Source organism: Tupaia chinensis, unplaced genomic scaffold, assembly GCF_000334495.1.
Source record: "Tupaia chinensis unplaced genomic scaffold, TupChi_1.0 Scaffold143814_1, whole genome shotgun sequence".
Lineage (NCBI taxonomy): Eukaryota > Metazoa > Chordata > Mammalia > Scandentia > Tupaiidae > Tupaia > Tupaia belangeri.
In genome coordinates, this window is record NW_006203664.1 from 618,903 (window position 1) to 635,648 (window position 16,746).

The 16,746-nt window shown below is 49.4% G+C and overlaps 1 protein-coding gene across 1 annotated transcript in view; it reads left to right on the forward strand.

Moving 5' to 3' along the window:
- The window catches only part of AIPL1 (AIP like 1 HSP90 co-chaperone), a 39,754-nt gene extending 23,302 nt beyond the window's left edge, over window positions 1–16,452 (forward strand). The window contains exons 8-11 of the mRNA XM_006165156.1: window positions 831–928; window positions 3,325–3,458; window positions 16,017–16,027; window positions 16,266–16,452. Of these exons, the coding sequence (XP_006165218.1) occupies window positions 831–928; window positions 3,325–3,458; window positions 16,017–16,027; window positions 16,266–16,452 (430 nt within the window). The remainder of the gene's footprint in view (window positions 1–830; window positions 929–3,324; window positions 3,459–16,016; window positions 16,028–16,265) is intronic.
- The last annotated feature ends 294 nt before the right edge of the window (window positions 16,453–16,746 follow it).

Here is a 16,746-nt window from a genome sequence, read left to right on the forward strand (position 1 = left end):
CCTGGCTCCCACGTGGTCGACTCTGTGGTTTGAGTGCTGGACCCAGTGGCTTGAAAAACACATGAGACGTGCTCCAAATCCGGAGAGAATGGAGGAGGAGGGATTGTCGTGTGGCCACCCCACCTGGAGGGTGCTTTCTCACTCTCTCTCTGTCTTTCTATTTGTTTTTGGAAAGTGTACATACCCTACAGCAAAACTTAAAAAGAAAAAAAAGACAGATTGGCTCCTGTTGCAGTTACAGCTTTTAGAGATCAGCTGCTTTCAGGGCCAAACCAAGGAAAGGGCTTGGCTGTGCTTCATCCCTGGGGAGGTGGTGGGGTGTCGTCTGGCTCCTTCGTGGGTCCTGTAAACAGGAGGCTTCCACTTACTTGGCATGTCTGCCTTTTCCCTCATCCCCGGGGTGGTGGGGGGTGTCATCTGGCTCCTTCGTGGGTCCTGTAAACAGGACGCTTCCACTTACTTGGCATGTCTGCCTTTTCCTTCCCTTCCTCCTCTAGTTTCTTCATTCTTGTCCTTCCATGTAGTCAGGTCAGTGAAGTCGGTTACCTTCCAGCAGGGGACCCCATTCTCCCAGGACGGGGTGCAGAGGCACCCTGGAGACCAGCAGGTTAGGAACAGTCTGCTGGTAACACTGCCTTTCAGCAGTCCCTCCACACTGACGAATGAATTCCCAGTTAGCTTTGCACCCTCAGGACAGTGGAAACAAAGAACTATTCCATGGAAGACCACCTACTTAGGGCCTCTCAGTCTCTCCGACTGCATCCTGGATGTAAGGGCTGCAGCTAGCACAAGAAGAGCGACTGTTCCATCCCCAACTTTGCATTTTGCAGGGTCTTGCTCTTCAGCCCCCTACAAGGCAAGTGGAATTTCATCGGAGTAATCAAATTCATCAGTAAGAATGTCCTCCCATCAAAGCCACGCTCGTTCTGTAAGTACATCTCAAACAGGGGAGTGCATCTAATTAGAATGCTAATAATACTGCCCAACTCGCATCCCCCCCATTGCACCGTATTACTCCAGCCAATCTTACTCTTTGGCAAATGGCCGATTTAAACCCGCTTCCATAGGAAAGGCCTGCGAAGATCAGCTCTTCGCTCTGGAGTTTCAGTTTTGACATCAATCGCACTTCAGTGGAACATCCTTTACCAGTGGTTTGGTTTTGTTTTCCCTGTAGCCTGCAGCAGCTGCATTAAATCCACTTGGAGAAGAAACACCCATCCTGGTTTTGAGTAAAGAAAAAGGAAAATGACTAAATAAAACAAGAACTATTTGAAGAGATACATGAAGCTAGAAAATAGAACTGGAGGGGCCCAGTTATCTGTTCATTATTGTGTGGCGCTCAGTGGGTCGTGGTATGTATCTTGTACCAGAAAAAAAAAATCCATCTAACAAATAGTTTAAAATAAAAACCCAGAAACCACACGTTTTCCCTTCATCTTAATGAGGGTCCAATTCACAATAGTATTTTTGTATCAGAGTTTCTGACCTTTGTGTGTGCGTGTGAGATTTTTTTTTTTGTTTTTAATCTGGTAGAACTGTTAGCTGAAACATTGTAGCCTTGAAATAGCAGAAAATTACAGAGAAAAAAGAATTCTACTTCTTTTAGGAACAAAGTGTCTGACAATCAATGATGTAATAGGAAGAGCATGGCTGAAAAAAAGTATCCTTTTCAATATGTATCTAAGCACTAATTTCAATTTAAGGATGTAACTGGTATTCAGAACACTGAACAAACAGCGATCTAATTTTTTTTTTTTTATCATTGTCAGAAAGCATGTGCTTGGCAGAAAGAGACAGAGAGACAAAGGCAGAGAGAGAGAGGGAGGGAGAAAGCGCCCCCTATGGAGCATGGTCACGCCATAATTCCTTCTCTACTCACAATCCCTTCTCTAATTCTCCATCCTGATGGGATTTGGGGGCACACACACACACACACACACACACACACACACACTCCTGGTGTGTTTCTCAAACTTCCAGGCCTGGGACTCAAACTATGGTCGGCCATGCGGGATCTGGCTCCCTTAACCACTAAATCACAGGAACAGTCACAACATTCCAACTCGGATTGACCTAAATAGTGACCCTGAAAGCACTATTTGTTGAATGATGACTGTACACACACAGTGACATTTCCAGAAATGTGTCATTTCCTAACTTCCTCTCCAACTTCCTCCTGGGATCTGATCAACCAAAGTTTTGAATGAGGCCACCAAGACCGCTCAGAATGTGAGAAGGGGCATCTGGCTCTTTTTAAGGGCAATTTCCAGCCTGCTTCAAACTACAACGCTCTTTTTCTACCACGCCTGGAGTTACAGACTTCAAACGGTATCTGTTTATTTCCTAGCGTGGAGACCAGCCTGTAACACCCTCCCACCCCACTCCCAGTGCTTTACTTTTTCCATCTCCCAGCACTTTAAATCACAACCTTGGTTGAATCAATATTGTGCTTTTATGTCATTACGACTCCATAAATATTACTCACCGCCATGCCAGATATAAAATACGATGCTTCTTTTCAAACTCTTACCTGACTTTTTGCTTCCCTTATATTTCGTTAAATTTCATCTGTTTCAGGGCCAGCAGGTGGCATGGCGGTTAAGGCTCTGGATGCCCACATGGCCAACCATGGTTCAAGTCCCAGGCCCAGTAGCTTGAACACCTTGCTGGGTGCATGCCCCAAATCCCAAGAGGAGAATGGAGGAGAAGGGATTGCAGCATGGCCATCCCCTCTGGGGGTGATTTCTCACTTTCCCTCTCTCTGTCTCTCTGGTGGGTGTGTGCCCTATGGCAGAAACCTAAAGAAAAAAGATCTGCTTCTCTGACTTTGAATACCAGAGACAAACTGGTGATTCCCGTGTTCCTCTGTCTAGCCCAGACTTCTACCTTGAACTGCAGACCTGTGAGTTCAATCACCTTCTCAGCATCTCCCTGGGCTCTCCAATGCGCTCCCGAGCTCGATCTGCCTAAAACACAGCTCCTGACCCTCCCTGCTCTCCTTCCGCACCCGTCGCCTGCAGTCGTCCCTATCCTGGTTACCAGCCACGCCATGTAGCCAACTGCTCGGAGTCCATGCAGCCGACTGCTCAGAGTCCGTGCAGCCGACTGCAGAGGCTTTGGCGCCCCTGTACACCTTTTCCTCTCCCACTCCACACCCTACCTTGGCAAATCTCTATGCAAAATACACTCACCACCTGCCTCGCCGCGCCTCTCACTGCTGCCACCTTCGCCCACGCCACCATCGGTTCCCGCTGAGGTTCTCCAGTGGCCCTGTGTATTAGGGTCCTTGGTCTCCCTCCGCTGTTCCCTGACAGCCTCTTCCAGCACAGCAGCTGGAGCCAATGGTTCGAAAGAGAACTGGAGCCTGCTGCTCCTCCTTCCAGAATGAGGGGCTCGCCCTGCGCCTGCTCCAGTACAACCTCATCTCAACTAATGGCAGCAGCCAACGCTACTTCCAAGTAAGGCCACAGTCCAAGGTGCCAGGGGTAGGATTCCAACAGAAGACTTCCGGGGGGGGGGGCACAATTCCACCCATAATATATGGAGACACCAGCATTTCTTTATTTCCCCTCTGGGAGGTGAAAGAAGGGGGTGCACCCCTAACAGGGGCCCTATGTGTGATCCATTCCCAGCCCCAGCCAGCCCCGACCACGGGCACATGTGCATGTGGCATGCGCAGGTGACCCCAGAATGTGAGCCTGGGACCCTCCACGTGACTCCAACGTCATGGAGGACCATGCCACTGCTGTGCAGCTGCGGCTGGCCCTCAGTTGTCACGCGTGGTCCTCGGTATGTGACAATTTTTCTCTTGCAAGGTTTTAGGATTTTTTCCTTTATATTCTGAAATGTCATGGGAATATGCACTGGTGGGTCCATTTAATTGTTATGGACCCTAGATGAGCCCATCTGAGAACACTTGCTATTTGGTTTGGATAAAATGTCTTTTATTTTCATCAGTTTTTCCCCACTCCCCCTGCCCCTTTTTCTCCGCGTTCCCTCTGGTGGGACTCCAATCAGCTGAATGTTAGAATGCGAAGATTATGATTCTACATTTCATATCCTTTACTTCCTGTTGACCACCTTTGTGATTATTTTCTTTCTTTTAATTTGTTACAGGGTGCTGGGAACAGAGAGAGAAAATGAGACCACATGAGGGATGACCGTGGTGCAGTTCTTTCTCCTCTAGGGATTTTAGGGATGCACGCGCATGCGTCCGACGTGTTTTTCAAGCCGTCAGGCCTGGTACTCAAACTCGCAGTTGGCCTTGTGGAATCCAGCCGCCTTCACCATCGGGGCATCTGGCTGGCCCTCTATTTTTTAAATATTTATTCGACTTTATTTTCAAAACTTTCTCCTGAATATCATATTGCCAACATCATGTTTCTTATTTCTTAAAAAAAGTTTTTTTTTTTGCGCTTGCGAGAGAGAGAGAGAGAGAGAGAGAGAGAGAGAGACAGAGAGACAGAGAGAGACAGAGAAAGAGGTGAGGAACCATCCCCCACAGAAATCAGTCATGCCACAACCCTCTCCCCTCCACTTCTCCCCGCCTTTGGGACTTGGGGCACACATGCACATGCACCTGGAGGGTCTCTCAAGCTGATGGGTCTGTGTCTTGAACTCCAGTCGGTCATGTGAGGTCCAGCTTAACCGTCATGCCACCCACTGGCCCATCGCATTTCACTTCTAGAAGCGCTTACTTTCTAATTGTTCCATTTTCTGGGATCCTGTTCTGATTTCATGAGAATAAGGTCTCCTGTTATTTCCTCGAGGATATGAATGATAAGATTTTAGAATTTTTCTTTTTGCTTCCTATATTGCCTTTATTTTATCAAAGTTCCTGCTTTGGCTTCTTTATTTTATTTTATTTTATTTTTTTTTGAGAGCTTTTTGCTATAGGGCACGTGTGCTTGCCAGACAGACAGAGAGAGACAGAGAGACAGAAAGCAAGAAATCACCCCCCAGGGGAGATAGCCATGTCACAATCCCTTCTCCTCCATTCTCCTCTTGGGATCCTGGGCACGCACGCACACGCGCCCGGCGTGAGTTTAAGCCACCGGGTCCGGGACACGAACCGCGGTCGACTACGTGGGAGTCCAGCGACATAGCCATTACGCTAACTGCTGGTTCCCTGGTCTCTCTTCTATTGAGGATTCTCCCTTATGTCTAGAGATTTCTACTGACCCATGAATATTTAAGAATGGAATTATTGTAAAAGCTTGTTTGGGGGACGAGCAGGTGGTGTGATGGTTAAGGTGCTGGATTCCCATGTGGCCAGCCATAGTTCGAATCCTGGACCTGGTAACTTGAAAGGACACGTGCATGTCTAAAATCCAGCGAGGAGAATGGAGGAGAAGGGATCGTGGCATGGCCATCCCCTCGGGAGGTGCTCTCTCACTTTTCCTCTGTCTCTACAGCGAGCACACGTGCCCTATGACAAAAACCTAAATAAAAAATAAATAAATGAAAGGTTGATTGGAATTTATGCAGATGGATTCAACTCATTGACTTTACTATAGAATAAAAGAGGTGGGACCTAGCTCTTTTGGGGGACTCCCAGTTTCAGCATCTTGTAGGGCTTTTTCTTTTAATTGCTGAAGGGCACATGCACTCACCAAAGAGAGATGAAGCGACAGAGAGAGACAGAGGGAGAAAGCACCCCTCAGAGGGGCATGGGTCACACTCCAGCCTCCATGCAGCAGGATTTTGGACCCGCCTGCACCTCATGCTTCTGGCATGCTCCTCAAGCTGCTCTGGTTGGGACTTGAACCACGGCTGGCCATGTGGGATCTGGCTCCCCTAACCACGAGGCTGCAAGGCCAGGCCTCTAGTAGGGCTTTTATCTTGGTCCTTTCAGTTTGTCCGGAGAGGAAGTCTCGAGTCCTGCTTGGAGGCGTGTGTTCCGCTGGCAGACAAGCAGGAGAGCGGAACTGAAGGCCTTGGCATTTGGGTTGTAGGTGTTCTTCCTTCCTTTCTCTCTCGCTCTCTTTCTTCTTTTTTAAGAGAGACTTTTGCTATAGGGTGCATGCTCTCGCCAGAGAGACAGAAAAAGACAGAGAGACAGAAAGCGAGAAATCACCCCCCAGAGGGGGAAGGCCATACCACAGTCCCTCCTCCTCCATTCTCCTCTTGGGATTTTGGGCATGCATGCACACGCGCCTGGCATGAGTTTTAAGCCACTGGGTCTGGGACTCGAACCGTGGTCGACTATGGGAGAGGCCAGTGATGTAACCATGATGCCATCTGCTGGTCGCAGGATGTAGGTTTTCAGATGATGACAGTGTGCAATGCCTGGTATCTCTGAGTCAGGGTCTCTCTGGATCTGTTTCCTTAATAAACCCGCACTTGTCTTCAGGGTGGGAAAGTGGGGCCCCTGCCTAGTGGGGATGAAGACCTGGTGGGGCTAGCCCCCGTTACACAGAGGGGAATTCAAAAAGTTCACAGAAAATGCATATTACGGAAAAACTGGCCGTGGATTTCAAAGTATTTTTGCACCAAGATAACTCGTATTTTCATTGCATTTTTCCATGGACTTTTGAAGTCCTGCCATCTAAGCCTGCTGCCATCCTCTTTGCAGGCTTGGCCTGAGCCTCCGCCCTGAGTCTCCCGCTGCCTCTCGTTCCTAGGACTTCCTGGGATGCCACGAGTCAGCTCTTTTGCTCGGCCTCGGCCTTCCTTGTGCCTTTACTGAGGCTTCGACTCCTCTTGTTTCCCGGCCGTGCATAACCACGACCCGTTTCCAATTCTTGGTTTTCTCTCAGCGCTGCTTCCTCCTTCCGCATTCTCTGCTCATTTCAGTGCGGTGCTGGGGAGTAGCCGCACATGACCACGACATGCCCGTGCTGAGCCCTCCCTTTCAGGCCGGGTGCTTCCATCTGCCTCTCCCATCTCCGTCTCACCGTCCCCACTCCTGTCTCCCCTCCCTGCCTTGAAGGTTGAGTACATGAACATTGGCATCTGGTTGGGCTTGGCCAGAGAGAGGCCTTAGAGGGAGACCAGCTGGTGGGAAAAGAGTGGGGTCCTTCAAGTCCCCTGCTTCTTCCCTGCTGGTTGCATCGGGCGGTGGTGTCCCCTGGCTCCTGCTGGCCAGCTTTTCTCCAGATGCTCCTCTTTTCTCCAGATGCTCCTCGGGGCTAGGGCAGTAACAGCTCCTTTCTGTTGTTAACCTCAGGGGACTGCATAGCCCTGCATCAGTTTCTCTGAGCCCTTCCCACATCTTTGCAAGCCATTTGCTCATCAAAGTCTTCCCCATGATCTCATTTGCTTGGGCCATCTGTTTTTAGGGGACATTCCACCAATAAGCTTCCCCTACCCCCTCCGACTAGAGAGAGCCTCCTCTTCATTCCATCTTCCTTCAAATCTCACTCCTGTTCAAGAGCTCTCCTTAGCACCTGAGGTGTGACCGACCTCGTGTCCTGCAGGGCACTTTCTGGCCCAGGCAGGTGTTCACTGTTTCCACCAGACTATGGTGGGGACCAGTCTTTTTCTCCACTTCCTATTGCCAGGTCTTAGCAGATTGTCTGGGGGAACTTAGTACTTATGGTCTCAACGAGTCAGATAGTGGGAAACTGGAAAGACCCTTCTTCTAGGAAGCCTTCCAGGATCTCAGACAGAAAAACGGCCTCCCTTTCTCTCAATATCCACAGCAATGGCCTTTTATATTTGCCACTTTTTACTCTGTTCCACGGTGGCGGGTGGCTGTGCCCGCTGACCCTCCCTATGTCAGCTTGCCTCTAGATGAGCGAGATCACATCCATTTTGAATCGTTTTCCTCACACGGTGACTGGCACGTAGTAGGTGCACACAAATCACTGAGAGATATAACGTGATCGGCTGAGTTTGGAAACAGATCTTGTTTATCTGTGTCTCAAGACCAGATGCTCCGACTGGCTTATTTAATTGCCATTTTCTTTGTGAGTTCATTATTGTCTTGTCTCGGTGTTGTTTTTCCAAAGGTCTGTTTCTCCCTGGGCCTGCAGAGATCGCTTTGAACCAGGCTGATCAAATGCCGGGCAGCTGTGTGAGCAGAGAACTCCTGGCTCAGGGGAGAGGGAAGCCGGAGCCAGGCAAAGCTGCAGCCCTGGAAACCAGAAAAACTCCAAGAATGCAACAGTAACAAAGCCACCCTAGCAAGGACACCAGTCAGAGAGACCAGCTTCAGAGGGGCGAGTGGAGCTGCCGCCCCAGGACTGGAGTTCTCGGGGGAGGCCCATGGGCTGGGAGAGAACAGCTTAGTACTGCAACCTGGGCCAGGACGTGTCTAGCCCTGCTGTCCCCAGGTCCTCACTTTCTCACCACTCCCTGCCCTTGCCACGCAACTGTCCCCAAATCCAGCTAATTTCTTTGTCCAGAGGCTTTCGGGTGGCAAAAGTGGGCGCTTTGAGGTCGTGTGGGTCTGATGATCTCCTGTCTTGGGCCTGCTGCTTCTAGTTATGTGACGTTGGCCTTAATCTCGCGGTCCCCTCCTCTGCAAAAAAGTGGGCGTTTTGAGGTCGTATGGGTCTGATCCCCTGTCTTGGGCCTGCTGCTTCTAGTTATGTGACGTTGGCCTTAATCTCGCGGTCCCCTCCTCTGCAAAATTGGAATAATGATGATGCCGCGGGTTGCTGCGAGGGTCAGGTGAGGTTGTACACTAGGGCGGCTGCGGGCTGTGTGTGTGACACGTGGGGATTCCTTGCTGGCGCGTGTTCTTGTGCCGTTCCTTGGTGGTCAAGGGCAGAGCACTCGGACCATGCCTGCATCAGTGTTGGTTTTGATTAAAGTTAATGTTATTATTCACCTCAGTCTTTTCATTCTTGCCTCAGCATCTCAGCCCGCGGGCTCACGGTTTGGTCCAATTGCTAAGAAGGCCCTTTTGTTCAGACCGCGTATCCCGTGGTGCAAAGGAGTTCAAGAAATGACCTTGGTCTTTTTGTTGTGTTTCATGCTCTGGACGGGAGACTAGAGGACCCGGTGGCTAGCTGAGTCAGTAGCCTAGAAGCTTTTCTGCTTTTGTTTGTTTGTTTGTTTAGTTTTAGTTTATTTGTAATTGACAGGTTTCGGATTCTGCTAAGCAGCGAGCTGGGGGACTCCATGTGTCAGCAGGCTGCCTGGCAATTACAATCCGAGCGCTTCATCTGAAGAGAGTTCCAGCTCCTCGTTTGCCCTTTTAATCTTGTCTGTTGCCATGGGAACGGCAAGTGATTGCAATCACCACTGTTTGTATTGTGAGTTTGCTCCCATCAATGCAGTTTTTGAAAAATAAGAAATAAAAATCTTGACTTCGGCACGCCACTCATTACTATTCAGAACGGACCCTTGAGAAGTTCTGTCCAGTGCTTCCTTCCTGGCACATGGGCGCTCTCTTGGAAATGCCCGCCAGCTCAGCTTCCGGCCTGCTTTCTGTCCACCTCATCCGCCAGGTGGCTCTGTCCACGCACCGCCTGCTGGGGTGGATTCTGGGGGGTCTGTGCTGGAGGGGAACCAGCCACCTGGCTTTCTTGCTACCTGCGCACGGTGGAGGGGGAGGGTCAAGGTACTGCCTGGGCTGGTCTGTTCTGTGCTAGTGGCGATTATGTTCATGGCCCATAATGGAAACAATGATCACCTTCTGAAGCCGAAGAGAGGGACGTGCTGCCCAGGGTCAGAGTCTTTGCAAAGCGATGTGTTGGAAGAGCCGCCCTGGGATGTGGGCTGGAGCGGTTTGGGAGACCTTCTGGCTGATGGGTACCTGCGAGGTGCCGTCTCCCCACTTCTCCTCTCTCTAGCCGAGCACTCAGGTCCAGAGGCAACTGCGTGGCCTATGGGGAGATCAGCCCAGCCTCCTTGGAGTGAACCCAAATGCCTTTGTCTCCACTTTAAGCCCACAGGATGGGTTATTGAGAGAATGTAAAAATGTTGGCCTAGGGCCCAGAGATAATTGATTATAGCATTTGTCTTTGAGTAGGGAGAGACTCCAGAGAGTGTCTGATCCCACCCCCCACGTGTAACAGCTGAGAATAAACTCCAGAGTGGGAAAGCGACCTGCCAGAGGTCACAGAATAAGAGACTGTCTCCCGGCCCCCTGTCTCCTGGTTTTGTGTAAATCCAATCTCATTTGTGTGACATGCCCCAGGGTGCTTCATTTCAGACACTTTAGAAAATTTAAATTACTTTTGATTTGGCATACGCACATGCCTCAGACCACTTCTCTTTAGAAATGATGCAGATCGGTGTAAGAATAAAAAGACGTGTTAGAGAACTGCACCAGGTGGGGTCACAATGGCCACACAACTGGGCCCATGTGGGAAAGGTCCTGGGTTCATGTCCTGGGGCCGCCCTGAGCATGTATGTGAGCATAAACTGGGCTAACCAGGGGTGGATGGCAGTGTGAACTCCCTGCTGGGATCTGTCTCGGTGTCTCTTTCTTTTGCTCTCTTTCATGGATAAAATAACTTTAAAAACAAAACAAAACAAAACAACAAAAAACAGGGGCCAGTAGGTGGCATGGTGGTTAAGGGCACTGGACTCCCACATGGCCGACTGTTCAAGTCCCGGACCTGGTGGCTTGCTTTCTCACTTTCTCTCTTCCTCTCTCTCTCATTCTGTCCCTCTCTGGTCAAATTAAAATAAATAAATAAATAAATGGATAAAGTTAAATAAAATGATTCTTAAAAAACCCAAACAAACAAGGAAATTTGTACTTAGTGGCTACTATGTTCTTAAGCCAGAGCCACAGGCTAAGAGAAGGCACAGGACCTCAGGGGCCTCAAACCCAGCCTTGACCTCCAGGCCTGATTCCAGGATATTCTGGTTATGTGACCTTGAGGGATCCGCTTAATCTTAGTATTCTCCTCCGTAAAATGGGGCGAGTGCAGCTTGTCTTGACCATCTCAGGTCACGGCCGGGGTGTCACACGAGCTCATGGATACAGACACACTCTATTTATTTTTTTATTTTCTTACTTATTTTAGTTTGTTATAGGGGTGTGTGTGCTCACCAGAGAGAGAAAGAGAAAGAGGGAAAGTGAGAAATCTCCCCCCACACCCCCAGAGGAATGGCCCTGCCATAGACCCTTCTCCGGTCTCCTCTCAGTATTTTTGGCACACACACATATGCACCCAGTGCGATTTTCAAACTACAAGGCCCAGGATTTGAACCATGCAGTCAGCCTCAGGAAATCCAGCCACCTTAACTTCCATACCACCTGCTGACCCCAGAAAAGAACTGTATGGTATCACACTGTGGCTATTGTTGTCACAGAGTTTTTCCAGCTAGGTCTTCTGGCTCCTAGCAGAACTAGACTTCCTCTTGGATGAGGGGACTTCAAAAGGTTCATGGAAAAAGTAGAATTAAAGTGCAAGTTTATTTTAGTTCCCCAAATATTTAAAATCCATGAATAGTTTCTTTCTTTCTTTCTTTCTTCTTTTTCTCTTTCTCTTCCTCTTCTTCCTCCTTCTCCTCCTCCTTCTTCTTTTAAATTTGTTATAGGCTGTATGTGCTTATTGGGGGCAAGTGAGAGAGAGAGAGAGAGAGAGAGAAAGAGTAAGAATGCACCCCTCAGGGGGATGGTCATGCTGCCATTCCTTCTCCATTTCTAGCCCCCATTGGGATTTTGAGCACACACATACACAAGATAAACCCGGTGTGTTTTTCTTTTTCTTTTCTTTCTTTCTTTTTTTTTTTTTTTTTGGGGGTTTGAGAGGTTTTTGCTATAGGACATGTGTGCTCGCCAGAAAGATAGAGACAGACAGAAAGCAAGGAATCACCTCCCCAGGGGGATGGCCACGCCGCAATCCCTTCTCCTCCATTCTCCTCTCGGGATCTTGGGCACACATGCACACGCGCCTGGCGTGAGTTTAAGCCACCGGGTCTTGGACTCAAACTGCGGTCGACTACATGGGAGTCCAGCGACGTCGCCATTACACCAATTGCTGGTTCTGAGCCTGGTGTGTTTTTCAAGCTGCTGGGTTCGAGTCTCAAACTGTGCAGTTGGCCATGTGAGATACAGCCAACTTAACGACCACGCCACCTGCTGGCCCTACATAACATGCGTTTTTGATTAATGTTTTGAGGAGTCCTCACAGACCAGACGTCTACATGATGGCTCTAAACTTTCACTCTTTTGTTTGGATGAGAATGATCTCCTTTGATATTTTGACACCACACAGATCTGAGACAGCTTCCTTGGTGTATGTAATGAACTAATCAGCCAGGAGAAATGCCTTGCACTGAACCCCCGAGAGCTCTGCAGATGCGTCACTGGTCCATTCAGTCAGTCATTCAGCCAATACAGGGGCCCCTCTCCACGCCAGGCTCTGTGCTGAGCTCTAGGACTCAGTGAGAAATAAAACAGAATGGCTCTTGCCTTGGGAGGCCTCCACCAGTTTTCCGCCTCTTCTATCTGCTTCCTGGCAGGACCGTGGCTTTCTACCAGGCAGTTTTGGCACCTGCTTGAAAACCAAGAACCTTAGAAAGAATTCCAATGTCTTCTCTGAGGAACCAGATCTCTAATTTTTTCAGGCTAGAAAACTAAACTCTACTCCCTCCTAGGAGTGGATCAGGATCATATGCACCCCTGCATGCCCACATGGAACACAGAAACAGACACACACACACACACACACACACACACACACACACATGCATGCAGCAGATGCTTGGTAGGTAAGAGCTGAAACTAAATTCCCAGAGATGGCTGGCCAGTTGATCCCGAAGACCCATGCTATCCTTCCACAGCATGTCTTTATTGCTGGAAAGAGACGGCCCAACCAGGGACTATGTTTCCCATCCAAGTAGTGACCTGTGTACATACATGGATGTGTTCTCTGATGCTCCTGGGTGAAGGAGCCTAAAAAGCTTACGCAGTTCCTCCAACCCCTTCCTTATCCCCTTTGCCAGTTGGAAGCAAAAGACAAGCTATAGCCCATAGGCCGAATCTGGCCTGCTGCTTGTTGTCGTACATAAAGTTTTATTGGGACACAGCCATGGCCACTCACTTAACATATAGTGTAGGCTCCTTTGGTTTTACAAGGGTGGAATTGAATAGTTATGACAGATGCTGTCTGGCCTACAAGCTTGAAAAACTTACTCTCTAGCTCTTTACAGAAAATATTTGCCAAGCCCTGGAGTGTGATGGGGAGAGCCAATGGAAGGAGCCTGGATCCCTGAGTCTTCATGTGGAGGAGATTCGTCTGCCAACTAGGGACACCAGTCCCATTGGACTCTTCCTTAAATGAGAAGCAATCCTTCTCATTGTAAATTTTGCACATTTACTCAGCAGCAGCTAGCGTTACCTTCACGATACATAGGTGATATGAGAAATCTGGACTCTTTTCCGTGGGTGAAAGGTTGGCGACTGCGTTTAGAGTCCTGGGTGAATCTCTGCGTAACGGATTCCCTGAGGTCATTGACACAGGAATGTGTGCGGGTTTTAGTGGCAGAGATAAACTTAATTTGCCTCCAGCATTGTGGGAAGGGTCCTTAAACGGACGTAATCCCCTCCCCCCACTGTGGTTTTTGCCTTTCAAACTTGCTCGAGGATAATAAGACCGTGGTGCCTGTGTTCAGGCAATCTGAGTTTGTCCACTGGGCTGCATGCCGGACTGCAGTCCTCACACGTGGCCAGAATCAACTTCTTTGGATTTATATACTTTGCCTCAGTTTACCTTTATATGTTAACAGCATCCTAAACTGGAAAATGATATAATCTGAGGACTCTCCCAGCTCTGCCAGTCTGTCTGCACCCTTAGGTGGGAAGGAAAAGGGGATGAAGGTGCCGTGAGAGCACCAGGGAAAAGGTGCCACCAAATCGCCATCCCTGCTGGGGTGGAGACGGACTGCTGGCTTCAGCCGTCTCTTCCCAGGGCAGTCCAGCACCCCCCTGCTCTGCTAATCTCAGAATTACATGTGCCTTGGAGAAGACCAGGGAGGCAATTTGTTGTCAAAATGACCAGGTTCACTTTGGGCATATTGAAGGAAAAAAAAAAAAAAAGCTATTTCCTAGTGTCTAAATCTCATTAAAAAAGCAATTTTGCAATCAATTACAATGCAATTTAGCCACTAACTGTTTAATTATATATAAAAAAGCAGCAGCAGCAGCAGTAGAGGCAGCAGAAGTGAGTTTTCTCTTCCTGCCCTCATATTTATGAGCCAGGCTGAAAGAAACTGTCTTCGGACGAGCACTTCGGAACAGAATGAGTGGCCAGCTTGGCCCGATTCCACGGCGGGAGAAACTTTCCAAGTCCATATTTTATATTAGCCCGAGGAGGTAGGATCATCCAGAACCTGCTGGGGTAGGAGAGATTCATTTTTCCACAAGAGCTCGGACCTTTCTTATTCTGTCATGCACCATAAAAATTGTATAATTCTATGTGGCTTTTATTAAAGGAACGTTATTTCTATAAATTATTTTTTAATGCTGTGGAAGAATTTGCCTTCTGGAACCATCTCAGTAAAAGAATTGGGAGGCGAAACAGAGATCTGAGTGCATGGAATGCTGGAGCTGTCGAGGGCTGGGGGAGGAATGGAAAAGAAGGCAGACCATGGGAAGGCCTGCCGTCCCCCAGAGAAAGGACAGGGCACATTGGGAGTGGAGGGAGGAGGGGAAGGCAGAGTCACTTGGTGGGGAAGAGTCATGCAGGACCCACATATTACCTTCCCCGAGGAAGAGGGGGTGGCTCCCCTGAGGGGTCTCTCCACTGTTCCTCTGTCCTGGCTGCCGGCCTTGTGAAGAGCTTGGTGCCCTGTGCCCACTTACCACAGCGCAGGTTACCACTTCTTCATCCCTTCTGGTCACCTCCTCTTCGGGCCCATTCTGAACCTGGGATCCTAGAGCTCCTTTTCTTTTCTTCCTTCCTTTTCTTTTTCTTTCTTTTTTTTCCTTTTAGCTATTTTTTGCTATAGGGGACATGCATTTGCTGGAGAGACATAGAAACAGAAAGCAAGAGATCACCCCCAGAAAGGATGACTATGCCAAAATTCTTTCTCCTTTTTGGACTTTGGGAACATACGCACACATGTTCAGTGGGTTTCAAGCTGCCAGGCTGGGGACTTGAACCGTGGACCTTCACGTGGGAGTCTAGCGCCTTAACCACTATGCCACCTGTTAGCCCTAGAACTCCTTTTCTTGACTCCTGTCCAACTCCCTCCCTCACTCCTGGTGCATGCTTTCCAGTCTGTCCTCCACAGCCGTGAGTTCCATACACTCTGGCTCTCCATCTGGTGGGACTCTCCTTCTTGCCAGGGCAGGGGTATTGGAACAGAGGACCTAAACACTCGGGTCTTTGGAAATATTCAAGGGAAGCTTATGTTTGCTTTTCTTCCACGTGTTTGGAGTCACGAGGGACAGAGATGTGGTTTCTGGTATCTATTTTGGCATGAGGAAGTACAACGGTTGACAGATGTGCTGTTTGCAGAAGACAAATGACTAACATCGGTTCTCTCATTTGCCAAAAGGTCTGTAACAGTGTTGCACGTGGCTGGGTGATGCAGTGAAATCGGGAAGGGAGACGACGCATTGCAGTCACAACCCGGTTAGCCCCACAGGGCTTTGGTTATGGGCTCCGTTCAGGGAAATCTCTACACCCTGTTCCTTGTCTGTCTGAGTCTCCACTCTGGCCTCAGTGTAAGCGCTGATTTAGTTACAGACAGGACTGATGCCAGCCTCGGCTGACCCGCAACCCCAGTTCTTCCTTTTAAGGAATTATTCTATTTAACTTTATTTATTTATTTATTTTAATTGGACCAGAGAGTGACAGAGTGAGAAAGTGAGAGGGAGCGAGAATGAGAGAGAGAGCGTGAAAGTGAGAAAGCAAGTCGCTAGGTCTGGGACTCGAACTGTGGGAGTCCAGGGTTCTTAACCGCAACACCATCTGCCGGCCCCAAACCCCATTTCTAGACCGAGCTCGGACCCTGGCCCAAGACTAGCCCCGGATTGCACCTTGACTAGATCTGAGTTGACAGCTGCCTGCAGCTGAGCCCGGCCCCTCCCATTCCCACGCACATGCCGTTTTCACAGTGAAGCCCTGACAAGAATGTCATCCTCCCCTGCTCGCACCCAGGTCCTGCACCCGTGAGCCCCTGCCCCCTGTACATGGAGGCGGCCCCCAGATGGTAAGTGCTGCTCCTGAAAATGTGTGGAGGCACCAGCTCTGGGAAGGAAGCCATTACAAATCCATCAGGCTGCTGATGGCCAGAACTCAGTGGTACTTGTGGTACTGGGTGTTACGTTAGTGTTTGGCATGCCGATTTCAGAGAACGCCCACAGAAGACCCCGTAAGGTCTGTATTCTTATTTCGTCTGTTTTACAGAGGGTCTAATGACTTGGCCTACATCTCACAGTGGCCCAAGCAAGACTCAAACCTCTGCTTTTCTGACACCAGACGAGATGTCTTCGACTCTGTGCTGCTTCCGAAGAGTGACTTTAAGCGGAAAAATGACTGGGACGTATTTGCACTGTATGAAGATCTCTGGGAATTCTGGTGCCCAAGCCACTAGATGGAGCGGGAAGGGTGGAGGCAGGGAGGCAGGTGAGGAGGCTGCCGCAGTGTCCAGTCCCTGAAGACACAGCAGAAGCAGAGGAGCCAGCGGCCTGACCGCTCGTTTGAACTTGCCCTGGAATGGCTCCATGTGCAAAAGACTGTGAGGCCCACGAGGTGGGCACAGCCAGGCCGGGTGGTTGGTTGTGGGCACCTGCACCTTCCAGCCAGCAGGGTGCATCAGCTGGGCCACCACCGACCACTGTGTTTTCGCTTTCTCTGGTTCCCAATCAGCCTGGCTCTGGGCCACGCG